Source organism: Arachis ipaensis, chromosome B9 (genome assembly GCF_059453495.1).
Source record: "Arachis ipaensis isolate K30076 ecotype BB chromosome B9, ASM5945349v1, whole genome shotgun sequence".
NCBI lineage: Eukaryota > Viridiplantae > Streptophyta > Magnoliopsida > Fabales > Fabaceae > Arachis > Arachis ipaensis.
The window spans coordinates 88,121,250-88,141,336 of NC_142444.1; the positions used below are offsets into that span (position 1 = coordinate 88,121,250).

Below are 20,087 nucleotides of genomic sequence, written 5' to 3' on the forward strand. Positions count from 1 at the left end.
ACTTATCGAGCTATTAACGAGTCGGGTTCGAGCTAGCTCATGAGCTGGCTTCACTCACTTCCAACCCTACCCAGGAAGGTGAAAGCATTTGTGTTTGGAGAGAACTTAATGTGAACGAGCTATACTACATGTGTATGCATTTATATAGCAATGAACACTACAAGAAAACAGGCTTTTTGCTACGCTTTTAAAGCGTAGCGAAAAGTCAAAAAAAGCGTAGCGATAGCTTTTCGCCACGCTTTTTGAGCTACCGGCACGCTTTTGAAAGGGTCACAACTGCAAGGGTGCCGGTTGCTCTATCGCCACGCTTTTGATAACCTATCGCCACGCTTTATTTTTTGCCACGCTTTAAAAGATCGCCACGCTTTAAAAGCGTGCCCATATGTGCCAAATATAGCTACGCTTTTAAAGTGTGCCAACAGCAAGATATGGCTACGCTTTAAAAGCGTGCCAATAGAGAGATAAAACGTCCCGATAAAGAGATATAGCCACGCTTTTTAAGTTGGGTGCCTAGATACAAACCTATTGCCACGCTTTTAAAGCGTGGCTATAGCTAAATCAAATTAAAAAAAAAATCTGATAAAATCCTACATAGGAGCACTCAAATTTATGTTCCTTCATTCAATACTTGGTAAAAGCTTACAACAATGTCATCTGTATACATGCAACAGCTGCGTACATGAAATTTACAAACAATAACAAAAATGAATTTCTAAGAGAATTAAGAATTATACAAGACACAAATTTTACAAACTCTAACTCTAATGGCTTTACTTTCTTTAGATGTTTCCTTCACTCCTCAGTTCTATTACCTAGTTGACCAAAGTCATTAGCCCCTGAAAAATATCATAAGAAGAGTGTTAGACTCTTATCACTTCTATATTTTTTGAACATTTAAAGTATTGACCAGACATTGCAAATAGCAAATCAACATTGTGATAGTGTGAACCAAACAATGCAGTCACCAGAATTTGTTCTCCAAAATAATGCCCTAACACTTATACATGAGTTCTTTTGGGAAAGTTCATATAAACTCTGCTTCCAAAGTAGTCCCACTTTCTTTGTATGCATGAACACATACATAGCAACATTATACCTGCCACAAGTATCTCATCAAAATCCAGAGGGAAGAAAAATAACTATTTCGTAATCATGATCCATATTTGTAATTTTACAAAGTTAACAATTTTGTAAAAGTTCAATTTTATTCATAAAATTGCTAATTTATAAAATATAAATGTGTTCACCTTGCTCAGATTTCATTTCTCCCCCTGGAACTTGTGCAACATCATTTGAATGTTTTGTCTACTTTATCCTGAAGTTCATGTTCATCTACACCAGGAATCAGCCCAGTTCTGCGAAAGTCATAGTACAGGTAAGATAAGTGAAGCTGATACAACAAGTCCAATTCACTAAATAATGCCACTTTAAGTAATCACAAGGAACTTCAAAGGAATCATCAGTCAGATTTGATATCAAATAAATAGCACACCTTTCTTGAATTCTCAAATAAATATCATTCTGTAAATCGTTCAACACATCGGCGTAAGGGCATGCAAATTCTTTGAATGCCCCATAACATTCTTTGGGTGGATAATTGGGTCCTTTGCATTTGCTTGTGATTATTGTGTGATTCGCGAACTCGAAATTCACAAAACAACCTGCAGATTCAGGGGAAAACCAGTATCATGAGAACAGCTTGGCCCAGATTCCATATATATTTTAATAGCAAGTAGTAACGTCTGCAATGAGTTTGCAAGCAAACCAAGACAAAATTGGCAACTATAAAATCATGATTCATGAGGTGATACTAGATGAAAGACATAAGAAAGTGATTAAGACACATGCCATGTGGTAGCACTTTCCACTTGCCTTGTGCATTTGATAATTGATATCACCAAACTCTAACCTTTCAAGCTTCAGCATACACAAAACAGTTAAAATGTCATGGTAAAACCAAATTGCAACATGCTGAAAATCCTCTACAGATCAGAGACACAGGTAATGCACTAGATTTGCATGAAGTGATGAAAATATACTAAGACATCCTATAAAGATGGATATCTCAAATAAGTAATCAACAGAACTGAAGTAGTTTAATAGCAATCGTTATTCAACTATTCATAAGTATTTGTGCTGTTTGTATAACCTGTCTGTAACCAACTAACCATGTCCAGAACAGCTACGAAGGTCGACACTGAATCAAGAAAACCAGGTTAATATTTATTTATCAAATAAACTAGTTACCTTTTTAAACTAAATAAGTTAGTATAGAGGAAATGCTGTCCCATTCTGTGGTCAAGACTTGCCACAAAGCCCCTAAGTCTGAACCCAATATATTTTTAAAACAACGTCTAGTCTTACCAGTTCAGCAAAGCTTTACTAGAAAGAGATAATGTATACATAACACTCGTCAAAGAATTATATAAACAGATAGAATAAAATTGGTATGACCTCTACAAGAAAGTTTATACCTTGATTGAATTTGCGAGTGGCCCAACCATCCACAGCATCACATACGAAAGAATAACCAATAGTGTAAGCTTTTCAGGTTCATAATAATTAGTATCACAATTCATAATATCATCATCTCTTCCTAGAGAAATTAGCATATGTGTAATAAATTAAAAAGATAAGTATAATTCGTCACTTAATAAAACAAAATAAAATTCATGCAAATATAGAAAAAGTAACAAAAATGTTACAAGACCACATGCAACTGCAATGTCCGACAACTGAACGTGGACTCCATGGCCTACCATTCATTAATAATTGTTCTTTTTTTCTATAGATATAAATAGATATAAATCCACTGAATTTCAGCAACAAATTAAAGTTGAAAGAAACAAAGAATGAATAATCCATAGCTTCTAACCTCATCAAATAATTGATGGGCCAAGAAGAAATCTCCACACTTTTTCTCCCTTGAGCAAGAAAATAGCAAAACAATGTAATAGTAACTCCTCCTTTCAGCAACAAAAAACTTTGTTTCTTTTATTCTACTTACAAAGAACCCCTTCTTTAAATATCACCCTTAAAATTAACTATTGGCAATAAAATAACATTGACCATGCTCGACTTTATTTGATTTAAAAAGCATACACTGACCTGAAAAAGAAATCGAGAAAAATCAATATATCATTACATAGTATACGAATAGCAAAAAGGTTGCACCAAATCTGATCTTAACAAATTTTAGTTAGTCCACTTTGCAAAATATGTAACAAGGTCCCCTTGCCCAAAATATATGTGATGGGTGGTGCTTTGCTGTGTCAACAATCGATCATGGTTTTTAAAGAAATAAGAGTTGTAGCCAAATGAAAAGGATGGATATAAAATAATGGGCACAAGTAGTGTGACACCAAGGGAAAGAAGAGTTGGTCCCCAAAGCAAACAATTAAAAGCAACAACAACATGAGGACACCCCCTCGCTGTGCGGACAATTAAAATCATTCTTTCTATTCTACAATTTGAGAAGAAACCAAATAGCCAAATATTCACATTGCGAAAATTATTCCAAAGAGAGGTAGCTAGATGGCTAGCAATTTATGAAATAACATAACCAAACAAAAGTGACATTGAATTTTTAGGACTAATTCTGCATACTAGTAGGTGAAGTATTAAATTACCATGACAAAATCTCAGGGTACAAACCTCTAAGCAAGAGAAAAGGTTTTATTTATAGACTCCAATATGTTTTAATAATTCTGAGGCCAGAAATTTCAATGCTTAGGAATCAAACAAGGTTTTATTCTGTTGCATTTTCAAATTGGCATCACTTACCCTCAGAGAAGAAGGAAATTCATTCCAAAAGATCTACCAAGAATTCTCTTCATTTCACATTTTCTCACCAACATTACACACTAAATTATCAACCAATTCAGGAACAAAATCACGAACACAAACTACAAAATAGATAAATAAATGAAGGGATAAATAACAAAAATCAGTTACCTTCTCTTTTCTTCTTCGTCTTTTTTGAGCTTGTGATGGTTCGCAACGACACTAGGACTGCGCGATTTAGGAGGAGGAGGAGAGGGCGAGGAAGTGCTTCTGCTTCTGTGCCTTGTGTGGCGCCTTGGCGAAGACGGTGACTGCGTTCTGCTTCTGCGGCGCCTGTGGCTAGGGAATCGGCTTCTTCTCCTGAAAATTCGGAACTAATCCCATGATTCAAAAGCAAAGTTGAAACGGAAACCAAGACATTGGAAATGGAATTGCAGAAGAAGAAGATTGATAGAGGACCTTGAGGATGTTCGATCCCTTCGAGAGTGAGAGTGAGCATGATGGTGAGAACCAGGGGAACGAGAGTATCTTCTTCTGTGGGAAGGTGAACGCGAACAAGACAAGCTCCGAGCCATGGATGAGCGAATTTTTAAAACCTAACTCGGTAACTCGTCGCCAACTCGCAAATCCTCACTCACTTATCACCATTGATAATGATTTAGGGTTTACCTGCTCTTAAAACCAGCAATGAAGCATCGATGGAAAGGCCGCTGCACGAGGAAGGGATCGGCGCCAGAGAGAGCTGCAGCGGAGGGGTTAGGGGTTAGCAGCGACGGAAGGGAGCGGCAGCAGAGGGAGCATCGACAGAGGATTTGCGACGGCACAACGAAGAGGGGGTTAGGGTGAGGCACAATGAAGAGACTGTTAGGGTTTGGGTTTGAACGAGTTAATGTTTGAAGAAGGAGTTCTCTGAAACAGCTTAGGGGTCTTTGAATGAGTTAGGGCTGAGGCATATCGAAGGGTTATCTGAAAAACTTTAGGATTAAGCAGGCACGAGTTCTTTGAATTTTTTTTTGGGAAACCTTTTGGCTACGCTTTTGAAGCGTGCCAAAAGACTTGTAGAAACAGCTACGCTTTAAAAGCGCTACAATAATAAAATTCTGTCGCCACGCTTCAAAAGCGTGCCGGTTTCTCTCTATGGCTACGCTTTTTAAGCGTAGCAAAAAAAAACGTGGCCAAATTTCGAATCAATTGCCACCCTCATAAAAGCGTGGCCATTGACCCCTTTCGCCACGCTTTTGAAGCGTAGCAAAAAAAACGTGGCCAAATCTCTATTCAATCGCCACCCTCATAAAAGCGTGGCTATTGACCACTTTTGGCCACGCTTTTAAAGCGTGGCAAAAAAAAAGCGTGGCCATAGGTCTTTTTTCTTGTAGTGGAATAATGTTACGGTGTCCTTGTTATTTTATATTTTATTTGTTTATTTATTTATATACACACTTTGTGATAGAATTTGTGATGACACTCATTAAATGTATTTTTTTCACTTAAGATCTTAGCTATTTAGAAATTTATTATGCCTAGTTTTCATAAAATAAGATACTATTATAAATTATTTATCTTTTTATTTATTCGTCTAATAATGTATTTTTCTAGGTAGTGTATGATTATATAATAAATTATATTATTTATAATAATGTTAAGTCGACTTTGGTTATATGTACCAGAATTTTGCAAGATATCTGCAATGCCATCGTCAATTCATAATATTCATACAATTATTAAATAGTCATTTAATAACAATAAATCAGGCTACCGTTTAATTTATTATCTTACAATAAATATCATAGTCAATAATGTGTGTTCATACTACCTCTCAATTTGTATAGTACTATTTTCTTTCTCTCTTTATATATATCAAATAATTAACTTGATGATTTTCGCATCTGATCTTAGTTCCTTAAGAAAAATGGCTTCCAAAAATGCAATACTCATTTTAGGGCTCTTATTATTAGCTATGGTTGTTCTCATTCCTTCAAAGATAGCTACTGCTAGAGATTTTCCTGAAATAATTTCCTCTAACTCTAAAGCAGGTGATTAATTATTTGACATTTGCTTTCAATATAAAATGGTTGTTCTCTCACATATGTTTGAGTTGAATTATAAAAATCACATTCTCTATAATTGGCTATGATATTGTATAAATATTTAAAAAATGATTTATTATCATTTATGAACAAAATAAAGTATAAGTTCAATCTAAAGTCATGCACGGATGTTTTTTCTGGTGGACCATCGAGAGAGATTCTATCTCTCATCTTATAAACTCTTTACCCTTTTTATAAGATTCTATGCAAAGTTATTATGTTGCTTATTTGGTGAATTAGTGCCTTAATAAGTTTCAAGAAAACTAAAATGTTCATTGTATATTTAATTAATTTGCAGTAGAAATATCAAACTCCTCAAATGATAAGGAAGTAGAAAGTTCTGGTGGAGGAAGAGAAGTTGACCAGCTTCCAAAAGGTTGCCATCATTGCTGCCCCCGGGTGCCGCGATTCTGCACTGTTTGTTGCAACAAACCTCCTAGCGATAACAACTTATGAACATTATTATATGCTGTGTGTGTAAACCTTCTTAATAAAATATTGAAATAAGAGGAAAAGAATAAAAATTATATTATGATAGAAATAAAAGAAGATTAAGCCATTTTTTTATTATTATTACCTCTCTCTCTCTCTCTCTCTCTCTCTCTCTCTCTCTCTCTCTCTCTCTCTCTCTCTCTCTCTCTCTCTCTCTCTCTCTCTCTCTCTCTCTCTCGAAAAAGAAGCAGCCAAAAAAAATAATAATAAATTCCACCGAGTAAATTAAAGCTTATATCTATACCAATATATAAAGCCAATACCAGAGTTTGGTGTCCAATTTTTATAGACACAATTTGCCCTCAAATAATTCATTTTACAAATTAAATTTATGGACAAAATAGTAATAATACATTTTTGTTTATAATTAAAAAAAAGTCATTAACCCATTAAATAACTGCTGCAATCGTGAGAAAATTAAATAACTGCTCCACTTATAAATATTCCTCACTGTTGTCGATCATTTTTCCTGCATCTTGCTATCTTTTGGTTCTGACATGCATTTACTAAGAAAGGGATACCTGCAAATCATCGTAAGAGGATTTGACAAGGAAGTTGATACAATTTCTATGCCAATTCCCATTGCCAAATACAGGTACTTTTTGAAAAATAATAATAGACGTCATGATAATACAAGTGATTGGTATTTTATATTTACGGTTTATTTTATTTTTGAGTACTAATTTTTAATTTTTTTAAAAAAATTCAAAGGATAAGTACTCTTTATCTTATTCTATTTTTACATCTAAAGTTTGTATTTTTTTTGTATAATTATAGATCGAGCACTACTACTCAAATATATTCTATAGTACTAAAATTTATCTATAAATATATTTTATATTTATTAAAATTTATCAATATTTTTTTTTGCATTGTTTGATACGTGTTATCAAAATCTATGTTTATTAATTGATACGTATTATTAAAGTCTATGTTTATAATTTCCTAAACTATCTAAACTATTAATTATATAGAGTATTGAATTTGACATTTATTTATAAAGAGTACTAAAATTGACCTTTACTAATTTTTTAAATTATTGCGAAAAGATTAATTAATTTAATATTATTCATTGTCATATGATTGGCATATAAAAGATGTAAAAAAATTTAAACTTACCAATGGTAGAATGAAAAATCTCTACGTATATTTTGTTAATTTTTTTCTTTATTTTTAATATATTTTATATTAAAAAATATTATTTTTTATTAATTATTAGATTGACATATAACACAATAAATATAATAAATATAGTAAGATACGAACTTTGTTAATTGATTTTGTTAATCTCTTTCTTATTTTTAATCTATTTTATATTAGATAATATTATTTTTTATTAATTACATTTAAATGTCTTAAAGATAAGAACTGTGTTATATATTTTTCGTTATTTCAACTTTCATGATTATTTCGTTCTCTTTATTTTTCTATGTCATAGGCCAAGTAAGTTTTAATTTATTATTTTTCTTATATATATATATATATATATATATATATATATATTCTATTTTAAAAATTATTTTATTTTTTTAGGTTTTCTAATATGTTTTATTGTATTTTTCTTTTACTTTAAAAATTTTATGGTCTGAAGATCTTCTGTTAAACGATTCTAACCATATGATCAAGGAAGAAGTTCAAGATAATAAGTTTGAATTTTGGTAATTTATTGAGTCTAATTGAAATAAACACATTGAAATATAATAAACAGAATCGTTAATGCAACATTTATTAATGAATAATTACTAAAAAAAATATTATCTATACCAATATATGATGGGATATGGAATTGTGGTATCCAATTTTTTCTTTTCTTTTTATTTTACCCCTGTTTTCTTTTTATTAAAAATTGGCTTTATCCTATGACAGGACTTAAAAACAGATTTCAATAAAAAAAAAAACTGCTACTACGTACTCAATTTTTTTTATTTTATTTTATTTTTTTAAAAACTGGCTTTAACCGACGACAGATTTAAAACTGATTCACTTTCAACCCACGACAGAATTTAAAGTTGATTCACTTTCAATAAAAAAAACTATTAATACGTACTCAATTTAAATACCGATTCACTTTCAATAACAAAAACTTCTGCGCCTTCAATCAATCGTACTTTACTCAAGAGAGTTAAATATCTGTTTCACTTTCAATCATGCTCTTGCAATCATTCTTTTTCTTTGTGTCTTGCTACCTTATGTTCTGACAAATATAATTGAAAAATTCAACGAATCAGCAATCATATTATATCAACTAATATAATTCCTATTCCAAATCCATTGTCAAGTACAGAATTAACTACAATTAGACAAATGGTAAGAACCACCCATCATCATCATCATCATTTTGTTTCAGGCAACATAAAACTTAACATGTATTATGATAATTTAATTTTTTCGGCTATAAATTTAATTTTTGTTTAATATCTGTATTCTACTCTTTGAAAAATCTAGAATTGAAAGCGCATGATAATGAAGTTGGTCCAAATAACAGACGTCATAGTAACATAATTGGTTAGTATTCTATATCAAAATTGATTAAATTAATACACTATTTATATATTTCTGATGCTTATTATTTAACTTAAAAAAAATTACATATATAACAGAGCACTCTTTAATAAAAAATACAAAAAGTTATTAAAATTTGGTGTCCAATTTTTTTAGACTTCGTATATCCTTACATAATTTATTTCATAAAATAAATTTAGTGGACAAAATAATAATTTTTTAATATTTCATCTTTATCATATAGTATATAAATAATTAAAAAATTAAAATAAACAATGTATTCATAAAACTAATAATAACAAATAGAATAAAGAGAAAAAATATTAACATAACGCTTATTTTTTGTCATGTGTATTTTTTAATTTGAGTGATTAAATATATTTTACAAAGTAATAACTATAAAATGAAAATAAATTTATTGCTCTAAGTTATTAAAAGAAGTATTGAGTACTCTTTAACTAAAACTTTTATTATAAATTTATTACAAAAAAAAATATATTTATGTTTCAAATTAATATAGATGCTTGGGATAAAATATTAAAAATAAAAAAATATGCATTTGCATTCTCATATTAAAAAAATAAATGAAGTCATTTTAAACACAAAAATACTACGTTATAAGATAATTATAAAAAGTTGTCAAACATAATAATTTTATTATCAAAATAATATTTATATATTGTGTTAAATTAATGTAACATAATGATTTTTAATATACTTTAATTTAATTTTTTTAGTTTTTATTTTAATTTATATATTTTCATATTTTAAAATTTTGGTAATAATATATATATTTTATAATTTTAAAATAAAACTAGGAGAATTCTGACTTAAATACAAACATAATAATGATAGAAGAAGAATACAAGAATATTGATATTTTATCTCATGTATTTAAATACATGGCATAAATAAAAATTAATCCTTCTTATTATAAAATTATTTTCCATTTAAAAATTTAACAAATGCCAAAATTTGATCACAGTAAAATGGGTCATAACTTTATAAAAAATCTAAATTATATATTAAATATTACAAACAATGATTGGATAAATAATTTTCAAATTCTAAAATTAAAAACATAGATAACGCTTTACATATTTATATGAGTTACTGAATCAATTTTTATTGAATAACTATCTTAAAATACCCTTACCACTACCAACATAATTACTTCCTCCACCGCCACCACCAACACCAACACCACCGCCACAACCTCCACCACCAGCACTACCAGCACCACCACCAACACCGCCGCCGTCCCCCTCCCCCTCCCCCCTGTCCCCTTCCTGCCTCCCTGCACCCTCACCCCCACCCCCACCCCCGCCCCGCGTTCCCTCCCCCTCCCCCTCCCCGTTTTCCCTTCCCCGCACCCCCACCCCCACCCCCACCCCGCGTCACCCCCCCTCGCCATCTTCCCTTCCCAGCACCCCCACTCCCACCCCGCGTCACCTCCCCCTCCCCGTTTTCCCTTCCCCGCACCCCCACTCCCACCCCGCGTCACCCTTCCTCCCCGTTTTCTCTTCCCAGCGCCCACACTCCCACCCCGCGTCACCTCTCCCTCCCCGTTTCCCCTTCCCCGCACCCACACTCCCACCAGGCGGCCCCACCCCTTCCCCGTATCCCCTTCCCCCCACCCTCCACCTCCACCACCACCAGAGAAGCAGAAACAAAGCAGAAAATCAACAAATCCAACACAAATTTAACACAAGCAAAAATAGAAAGCAACAAATCAACAAAGAAGAAGAAGAAGGTGATGGTGGTGCGGTGCGGTGCCGGAGGGCGGCAAGGCGGCGGCGGGACGGTGAGACTGCGGCGGCGGGACGGCGGCTTCCCTTCCCCCTTCATCGTCATCATCATCAGAGTTCTGGAGGAGGAGGAGGCGACGACGAGGTCACGGCGGCGATGACGGAGGCTCCCCGGCGCCGTCCCGTCCCCCTCTTCCCCTCCCCTCCCCCTTCGTTTCGTAACCCTTTTCTTCTCCCACCCCCAACGCGTTTTTACGCGTTTTCTTTTTTTTTTTTAATTTTATAATTTTTATTATTAAAATAGGATAGGGGTAGTTTAGGAATAAAACAAAAAAATTTATTGAAAAGGACGATTTTAATACGAAAAAAAACATTAAGGACGACTTTAATGGCAAAATAACAAGAGTGACGAATTCGATTCTGGCACTAAACTTAAGGGACCAAAATCGTACTTACCCCAAATAATAATCATGAGACACATAACATTATTTATTATTAAAAAATATATTAATTTAATAATATTAAATATGTAATAAATTCCTAATGTGAAATGTTAAAATATAAACATAAAAAATAAAGATAAATTAGAGTATAACAAATAAATTATTTTTAAAAAAATATTTCTGCAATCTTAACGGACAAAATACTCAACATATTGTTAATTTATCATAATAAATTAAAAAAATAAATTTAAAAATGTCACAAATTAATGGACGATATTCAAACTTTGAAAAAAATCAATGAAAAAAATATAATAGAAGAATATTATTTTTAAAATATTCTCTGTTTCAGAATAAAATTAAATAAATTTAAAATAATTAAAATCACCTTTATACGCGACATAAAAGTTAACTTTAATCATGATAACTAATTTTAATCTTATGAATTCAAATTATGCTTATTATCTGTATTGCTCTTTAAAAATATAGGTCTGGAATCACATTATAATGAAGTTGTTCAAGTAAAAGATGTGGTGATGTCCTAACTGGTTAGTACCCTATATATTCAAAACATGTAATAACGTCGTTTTAAGTCATTTTGCCTATACATTAAATCTTAATATAGAAGATTAACAAAATTAATTAACTTAATTTACGCGATTTGATTTGGTTTCTGAGAACTAATTTTTAATTCTTTTAAGATAATCTAAAACATATTAAGTTTGTATTTTTTTTTGTATTAGTGTAGTTCGAGACATACACCACTGCTACTAATTCAATGCCTCAATCAATCTCTTATAATGAACCAGTTACAAACAATACTAAAAGCCATGCAAATATGAAGTTAGTACTCACTTACTCTACCTATATTTTTAATATTTTATCTTCATCGCATAATATTCATTTAAAATATTTTTTGTATTGAATAAATTAAGAGGTTTGATATTGTGCACTACTATATAAAATGCCTAATGTTAAACAAAATTATGAATTCTATAATAAAAAAATAAAACAAATAATTAACAAATACTATAAATTTTAAATAGGCAATACATTCATAAGACTAATAATAACAATAACTTTGTAAAAAAATTTGGTAACAACATATATCTTTTAAAATTAAATAGTAAAATTAGAAAAGATCTACCTTAGACACAAAATAACAACTATTGTAAAATAGTACAAAAATATGTCTTATTTTATCTCATGTATTTATTAATGTATTGTATAAATTATATGGATCCTTTTTATTATAGAATCTTTACCCAATTAAAAATTTAATAGATAGTAAAATTTGGTCATGGCAAAATGTGTTCTAATTTTTTAAAAAATATCAAAATACTATATTAAATATTATAAGTCAATAGGTAACTAAACTAAAAATTCTCAAATTAAAAATATAGATAACATTGTATATATTTTTATGAGTTACCGGACAAATTTTTATTGAATAACTAATTTAAGTACAAACTAAAAAAATGCTACTACAAATATTATTTAATATTATTTAATGGCAATAACCGTAATACACATAACATCATTTAGTGATGAAAAATAAATCTTACTTAAATTACAGTAACTAAATAATAAGTCCTTGATGATAAAAAAATTATCAAATTAAAATTTAATAATGTATGGAATATAACATAAACACAAAAAAAAAAAACAAAATAAAGTACAATGAATAAACTAATTTTTAAAAATATTTTCGCAATTTTAACGGACAAAAACTTTATCATATCGTTATTTTGTCATAATAAATTTAAAAAATTAAATTAAAAATATTATAAATTAATAGACGACAGTCAAAATTTTTAAAGAAATACAATAGAAGTATTATCATTCTGAAAATACTTTTTGTATATTTTAGAATAGTTGAGAATAAAAATTTACTCTATCGAATATTTCACCTCATATATTACCTAAAACTTTAAACTATGATGATTTTATATTACCTCTTTATTGTGTGGTTTTATAATTTAACATTTTAAAGTGTTTTATAATAATTTTAATTTTAACAAAATATGATATAAATAAGATCACGTCAATATTAAAATAAAAAAATATTTATCTAATAAATTTGAGAAATAAATAATATATTAACAGAAAAATAAAATTAATTTCTTAAAAACAATAGAAAAGCGGCTAAACAGGCACGTTAGTGCCTGTTGAGCCGCTAGTATATATTAACAGCAATTGGATAAAGATTTCGTTAGTGATACTGAATGCCAAAAATTTATTTATGTATGTATGTATATATATAGATTCCAATTTTTTCTGAAAAATGTGATAAGAAATAACCAAAAGCCAGTTGAAAATTACGTTACAAACTAATTGTCACATGTTAATAGCACATTATAATTTTCTTTTTTTTTTTTTAATGTTGTGCTTTTCTAATAGATTTCAACTTAGAAAAATAATTAGAAGTTTTAATTTATCTTTTTATTATTCTTTTAAGTTTTAAATAAATAAAAATTAAATGTATATTAGTTTTTAAAAGCCATAAAAAATAAAAAAATAAAATAAAATTTGTCGTTTAAAACTAAAAATAAATAAATAAATAAATAATGGGTTAAAATACCTAATCAATTTTTGTACCAATTCAGTTAGGTATGGACCTATGTTATAAGTTGTGGGAGCAAGTATCCTAACTAACATTTTAAAGAATATAAGAAAGTATATATACAAATATATATGTGTCTCATTGAAAAATTGTATTTGTTTTTACATTAAAAAATATTTATTAATTTTTGTGTCAAAATATTATTATATATATTTCTTAACTTTTAGAATTAAATTTTAAAACACTAAAATAATTTTAAGTGTATTTAATTACGTAATATCATATCATAAAAATAACTATTTTTTATATTAATTGCATTCACGTAAATATTCATTCAAAAGAATAGATGTAGTTAGACAATTGTATAAAATATTTTACACTGACAATATATTAAAATTAAACTCTAATTTATATCTAAAAGTACAAGATATGAAAATATATATTAAATCAATTTAATAAAAGCTAAAATATTATTGTAACATTATTTAAGTAATGGATTTATTTAGTTTAAGTTTAATTATATCCTTGAATTTTTTTTCTACTCAACTGTAATATTTATTAGTAAATTGAAAAATTTTGTACTAAATATCTATATATTTTAATAATTAGTTCTCAAACATAAATTGGAGTAAAAACTAATTGAAATAATAATGCATTTTGTATTTTTATCTATCTAAATAACTAACTCTATTATTATTATTATTATTATTATTATTATTATTTGAAATTAATTTCCGATCTTTCTTTTATTAAATGATTGAATAATTATTAAATAATCTATAAAATATATAATGAGAATATGAGAGATTTGTTATACAATTTTTTTTCTAAATACTTTTTATCATATATAATTCATAAAAAAATATATTTTAGTTTCATTATCGATTAGAAGGTAATCTGTTTATTATTGTTTTAATTAATCTCATTTATTATTATTACTAGTAGTATTATATATTTAATTTATAAGAAGATGAATTAATAATCACATTATTACTTATCAATATTGATAATAAATAAATAAAAATTATTTAATATTTAATATTTTATGTTATTTATTTTTATATACTTTGATATATTCATAAGAATTTTTTTTATTATTTTTATATATCATATGTTTATTTTTACTGCTTACAATTTTTAGATCTGTCACTATATACGGTGAAAACTGTTAATAAGTTGAAATCTATGAATTAATACTTCTTTGTTCTTTAAGAAACACCTTTATGAAAATATAAGTTCCGATATTTATTCCCTTGTTATAGACTTGCCATTAATCATCAAGATTTGAGTTTCAATATATAATTTTCTGGAGAGTGATACCTTTTGACCCATTAATATTGTATGTTCCAATCTAATCTTCAATATCATTCTTTAGTCTTTACAAATTTCCTTTAGTGTCTAATCAAATTGAGAATGACCCTCCTGATTTTCTTCTGAGTGTGTGGACTTTATATACGATCGAATTGATATGTTTCTTTTTATTTGTTTAAATTTTTTGTAAAGAGTGATTTTATGATATAATATTAAAACTTATATAGTCACCAAAAAAAATTAAAACTTATATAACTACAAAGTTTGGACTTTGATTTTTATTAAATTTTAAAAGAAAAAGTTTTTAACATAACACATCTTAAAAATATGAGAGAAAACTGAAAGAAATATTGTATATTATTAAGTCACAACTAGAAAATGGATTAATATAGGTAGATTTAGTCTTTATTACAGACAGATTTTTGGTTACTGACGGATTTTGTCTCTCTATAAAAGTCCTGTCGAAAATTATTTACCGACGGATTTTTTTCCGTTGGAAAATTACCGACGAATTTTTACCAGTTACCAACAGATTTTACCTCTATAAATTCTCCATCCATTTCCTTGAGGCGACGAACTTTTTGACGGATTTTTCATCTGTAATTATAGAAGAATTTTCAGACGGATTTTTTGTCTGTAATTGCAGACAAATTTTCAGACAGATTTTTCGTCTGTAATTACAGACGGATTTTCCGACAGATTTTTCGTCTGTAATTTGAACCTTGGAAAATCATCTCACACTCTGATTATAGACAGAAAATCCGTCTATAAATCTGTCAGCAAGGTAAAATAATTTTTTTTAAATTTTTTCATTGCAAAATACACCTGTTTTCATACAAAATAAATATAAAAAAACTCAACTCAACTCATATAAATTATATATTGTTTTTTTTTTCTTTGAGATATATGAAAAATAGATTATCTATATAATATTTCTTTGCATATAACTCTACTTATTCAATACTATACAGTTATACATCCATATGGAGTGAAAATTACATCCATGTCTCAGAAACATTAGTAGAGTAGCATCTTTAGAATTTTCTAAAATTTCTTGAACAATGCAAGCTAAGCTAGAGACCACTCACACTACTAGAAAACTAGTTATTACAGACAGATATTTCCCACAGATTTTATCCCACGGAAATACAGACGGAATTTCAGAGGAATTTTTAGTCGGAAAACAAAAAAATAAATTAGCATAAATTACAGACGGAAAAGAGAATCCGTCGATAATTCTGTCGGAAAAATTAATTTTTTTCGTAGGAAATGGTTACAGACAGATTTTTCGTTTGTAATTAAATGAACAAAAATGCTGCATTTTATTAAATTATTACAGACAGATTTTCCATCTGTAATTTAAAATTTTCCGTCGAAAATATTAACTTAAACCTAAACTCTACTTCTATCCCCTCGAGCTTCACAGTCCACACTCCAAACGTGCTTCAGAGTCATCTTCCTCTCCATTCACACTCCAAATCTTCCATCACCGTTGTTCCATCACCACAGTCTTCCACCGCATTCTTCCATCATCAACACCTTTGGGACTTCCATCACTCTCGTCATCGTCAATCATCACTCTCGTTAAACCTAACTCTACTTTTATGAGTATAAACTTTAATCCTCCTTCAGTGACTTTTTCTTCTCTTCAAACCCTACATTGATGGTGAGTACTTGAATTTTCTACTATATTTTCTTCCAGTTAGTTTAATTGCTGCTTGATTTCATTTCCGATTTGGGATTAAGCTAGCATTTTCCTTTGAGTTTGTAATTTATTTGGTTGCTGTGATGAATTTTTATTTAATAAAAGCATTTCGAATGATGCATGTAAGCTGTTTGATGAAAAGCCTCAGAAACGAGATATTGATTTGAAATGACACATTTGGCAATGGTGTTTTGGTACTACATATACCTTTTCTTGCTCACATCATTTTTTAATTATTTTTTTTGTTTTCTTCATTCTGTTATGTCACTTTGCAGGATTGGCATTTGACAAATCTGGAAGATGTTTAGGCCGTGGTGGAGGGTAAGTTTTTTATATTTTTTCTTCTGTATAAATTAAATAATGTAGATTTGTTTCTATGTCATATAAAGTCTTTGTTGTAAAGAAATACCTAATCTAAGTAGATTAGTTATTCTGGTCTGCTTTATGTTACTAACCATTCCCAAACCCAAAACCATGATTTTGTGAGCCAAATTGTAACAAAGTCTTAATCATTGAGAAGAAGGCTCTTAAATTTAGTTAAAGGGTTGAAGTGATTGTGATACAATGGTTTTAGTTTTTAAAACTTGCACAGAGAGAGAGAACAAAAAAAGAAAAACGGAAGCAAGGAATCTGTTCTGAGGGTTATCTGAAACTGTAGGTCGATCTTGGACGAAATCTTCTGTACTGATCGGCGATGACGTGTCCGGCGTGTGGGTGGTGGCCGGAGTAGTCGCGTCCGACTGGTAATGCTGCTGATCCTCTGTCACCGGAGGGTGGTGGTACCTGCAAGGGACTCCAATGCTTAAGTTAGCAAGGGTATTAAGCAGGTTTTTAGTAGAATCAGAGTATGAGTTATATCTGGGTGCTCCAGTGTATTTATAATGGTGAGAAGTGACCTTTTTTAGATAAGATAAGTTAGTTATCGTTATCTTATCTTATCTTTGAGCGAGGTCATCTTATCTTCAAGGGAACCGCCCTTATCTCTATAGGCATGGGCTGCCTTATGATTTGGGTCGTGTTCCTCTATTTGGGCCCTTTATTGGGCTTTCCTGGCAATTTGGCCGAGCTCTTTGAGAAGAGGTCGGATGGTCTGACCTGAAGAGGTCGGTCGCTTTGTCGCTAAACATTCCGGATCGGACAGTTCGACCCAGGGTATGAACAGTGCCCCTGCTCGAGCTCGGTTTTTATTTTGAGGTCGAGTCTTAGTTTTGGGACTTCGATCCTTCTCTGGTGAAGCTGAACTCGAGCATCTGTCGACTTCCTCTCTGTAGAATATTTTTTGAATGCGGAACATTTTCTTAAGCGCGCGCTTTTGTATTAGCACTCTGATCTTGGGAATGTGGGAAGGTTTAATACCCTCATTAATTGATTTTTAATGCCCCGTTTCCCTTGGCTCTTTTATTTTGAACTTTACACACAGAAAACGGTTTCTCTTCTCTGTTTTACTTGTAACTTCCCCCTTTTCTTTCTCACTTTCTGTTTTTGCATTTTCGCGTTTCTTCTAGCGACGTTGCTTGGCGATTGTTGGTGCTCTCTTTTAAAGGCAATTCCGGATTCTATCTTCCATCTTCAACTTCTTTGAAGCTTTCTCCTTTTTCCAGGTTGGTTTTACTTTTCTGCTTCTTTACTTCTTTCGTCGCTGTGCCTTCGGTTCTTTGGTAAAGCTTTGATTTTTCCTTTGAATGCATGCTAGAAAGTTTGAACCTTTTCGCGTCGTTATGCTCGATTGTTGTTGTGATGCGTGTTTCTGGCATTTCTCCTAATGATTGAGGTTTTTTAGGGCTTTGCATGTTTTGCTGCCTTTTTATTTGATTTTGTAGCTTTCCGGAATAATGGCTTCGTTTGATTCTTTTGAAAAAGGTTGCGTCTTTGATGTCCTTGATGGGAAGCAGAAGCTGGTGAATTAAAAATTTATTAAAATAGTTACGTTGCAAGTATAGTTCTTAACTCACCGAAAATCTGCCTATCAATTTAGAAATATGTCACAGAGAGTTTAAATTAAAATTACTGGGAGTTTTAAGTCCCAGGTCGTCTCCCAACGAGTTGCAGAAAAGTGTGCTGTTTTATTAATCAGATGTTCCAAGAAGTTGAGCTAAGTAAATTGGAATTTAAATTGAGGAATTTTAATTAATATAAATAAAAGCCTTGACTGGGAATTGATTAGTTAGAATCTCTATCATTGATGGAGTGATTTTTAAGATTGATTTATAATTAATGGTTACTCTGTTTGGTTATCCTTTACTAGGTAAGGGAAAGTCAAACAAGTTGGAATGCCAGATCTGTTCACGAGTTACAACCCACTTAATTCAAAGGGATTGGCGTTGGTGACAGGATAGCAATCCAACATTTAACCCAACTACAAATTTTTCCTTCAATCCTTCCAACTCAAGAGTTCCTTTTAATCAACTCCCCATCAAGTAATGAAACTACTCACACATTGTAACTAAAGAATCCATGGCACATGAAAGGGAATTAAAAGAAGACATGATTATTGGAATTGAAATTGAATTAAAAAGAAATAATCCTTGCATCAATTAATCATAAAAGTATCTGAATGACAAAATTGAACATAACAAAGAACATGGAAGAATAAAACCAAGTTAAGAGAACAAACTAGAATGATGAAGTCTTGATGAGGAAATAACTCTTCTCAATGTTCCAATGCTAACACCAATTGAAAATCCAAATTCTAAAAACTAGAGAGAAAAATCTAAGAGAGTGAAAAACTAGATCTAAAACTACTGAATGAATATGTGTGTTGTTTCTGCATATTCTCTGACTCTAGTCTGCTGTTCCGGGCCGAAAACTGGGCCGAAATAAGGTCCAAAATTGCCCCCATCGAATTCTGCAGATTATGCAGATCGCGCATGTCACGCGATCGCGTCATCCATGCAGACGCGTCGCTTGCACTTTTTCCTCTCCACGCGTTCGCGTCGTCCATGCTACCGTGTCGCTTGCGCTTTCCAAACCACGCGGCCGCGCAAGCCATGCGGCCGCGTCACTGCGATTTGCGCTCCTTCGCGCGGTCGCGTGAGCCATACGACCGCGTCACTTCTCGCTGGTTATCTCCTCAAATTCTTGTGTTCCTTCTATTTTTGCTAGCTTCCTCTCCAATCTCCATCTCATTCATGCCCTATAAAGCCTGAAACACTTGACACAGATCACGGCATCGAATGAAATAAAGGAGAATTAAAATTAAATAATTAAAGTCTCTAGAAAGCAATTTTCAAACATGTACTGAATTTAGGAAGGAAATCTAAATGCATGCTAAATTGATGAATAAGTGGGTAAGGATCATGACAAAACCACACAATTAAACACAATATAAACTATAAAATAGTGGTTTATCAACCTCCCCACACTTAAACATTAGCATGTCCTCATGCTAAATTGAAGGAGACAAGGAAATAAGTATGAACATGTAGAAACTCATGAAATGCAATGCAATCCTACATA

General features: G+C 30.8%; 1 protein-coding gene and 1 long non-coding RNA gene across 2 annotated transcripts; one reads left to right on the top strand and one right to left on the bottom strand.

The window, feature by feature from the left end:
• Window positions 1-1,288: 1,288 nt before the first annotated feature.
• On the bottom strand, window positions 1,289-4,358 carry LOC107619229 (uncharacterized). The gene is made up of 5 exons (XM_088498185.1): window positions 4,243-4,358; window positions 3,955-4,143; window positions 2,455-2,474; window positions 1,493-1,661; window positions 1,289-1,355 (listed from the first exon to the last, which is right to left on the bottom strand). Exons 1-5 carry the CDS (start codon window positions 4,356-4,358, stop codon window positions 1,289-1,291), a joined length of 561 nt encoding a protein of 186 aa, XP_088354311.1.
• Window positions 4,359-5,622: 1,264 nt separating this feature from the next.
• On the top strand, window positions 5,623-6,440 carry LOC107617125 (uncharacterized). The gene is made up of 2 exons (XR_001614814.3): window positions 5,623-5,816; window positions 6,169-6,440. It is a non-coding gene; the product is annotated as an uncharacterized LOC107617125 (long non-coding RNA).
• Window positions 6,441-20,087: the final 13,647 nt, after the last annotated feature.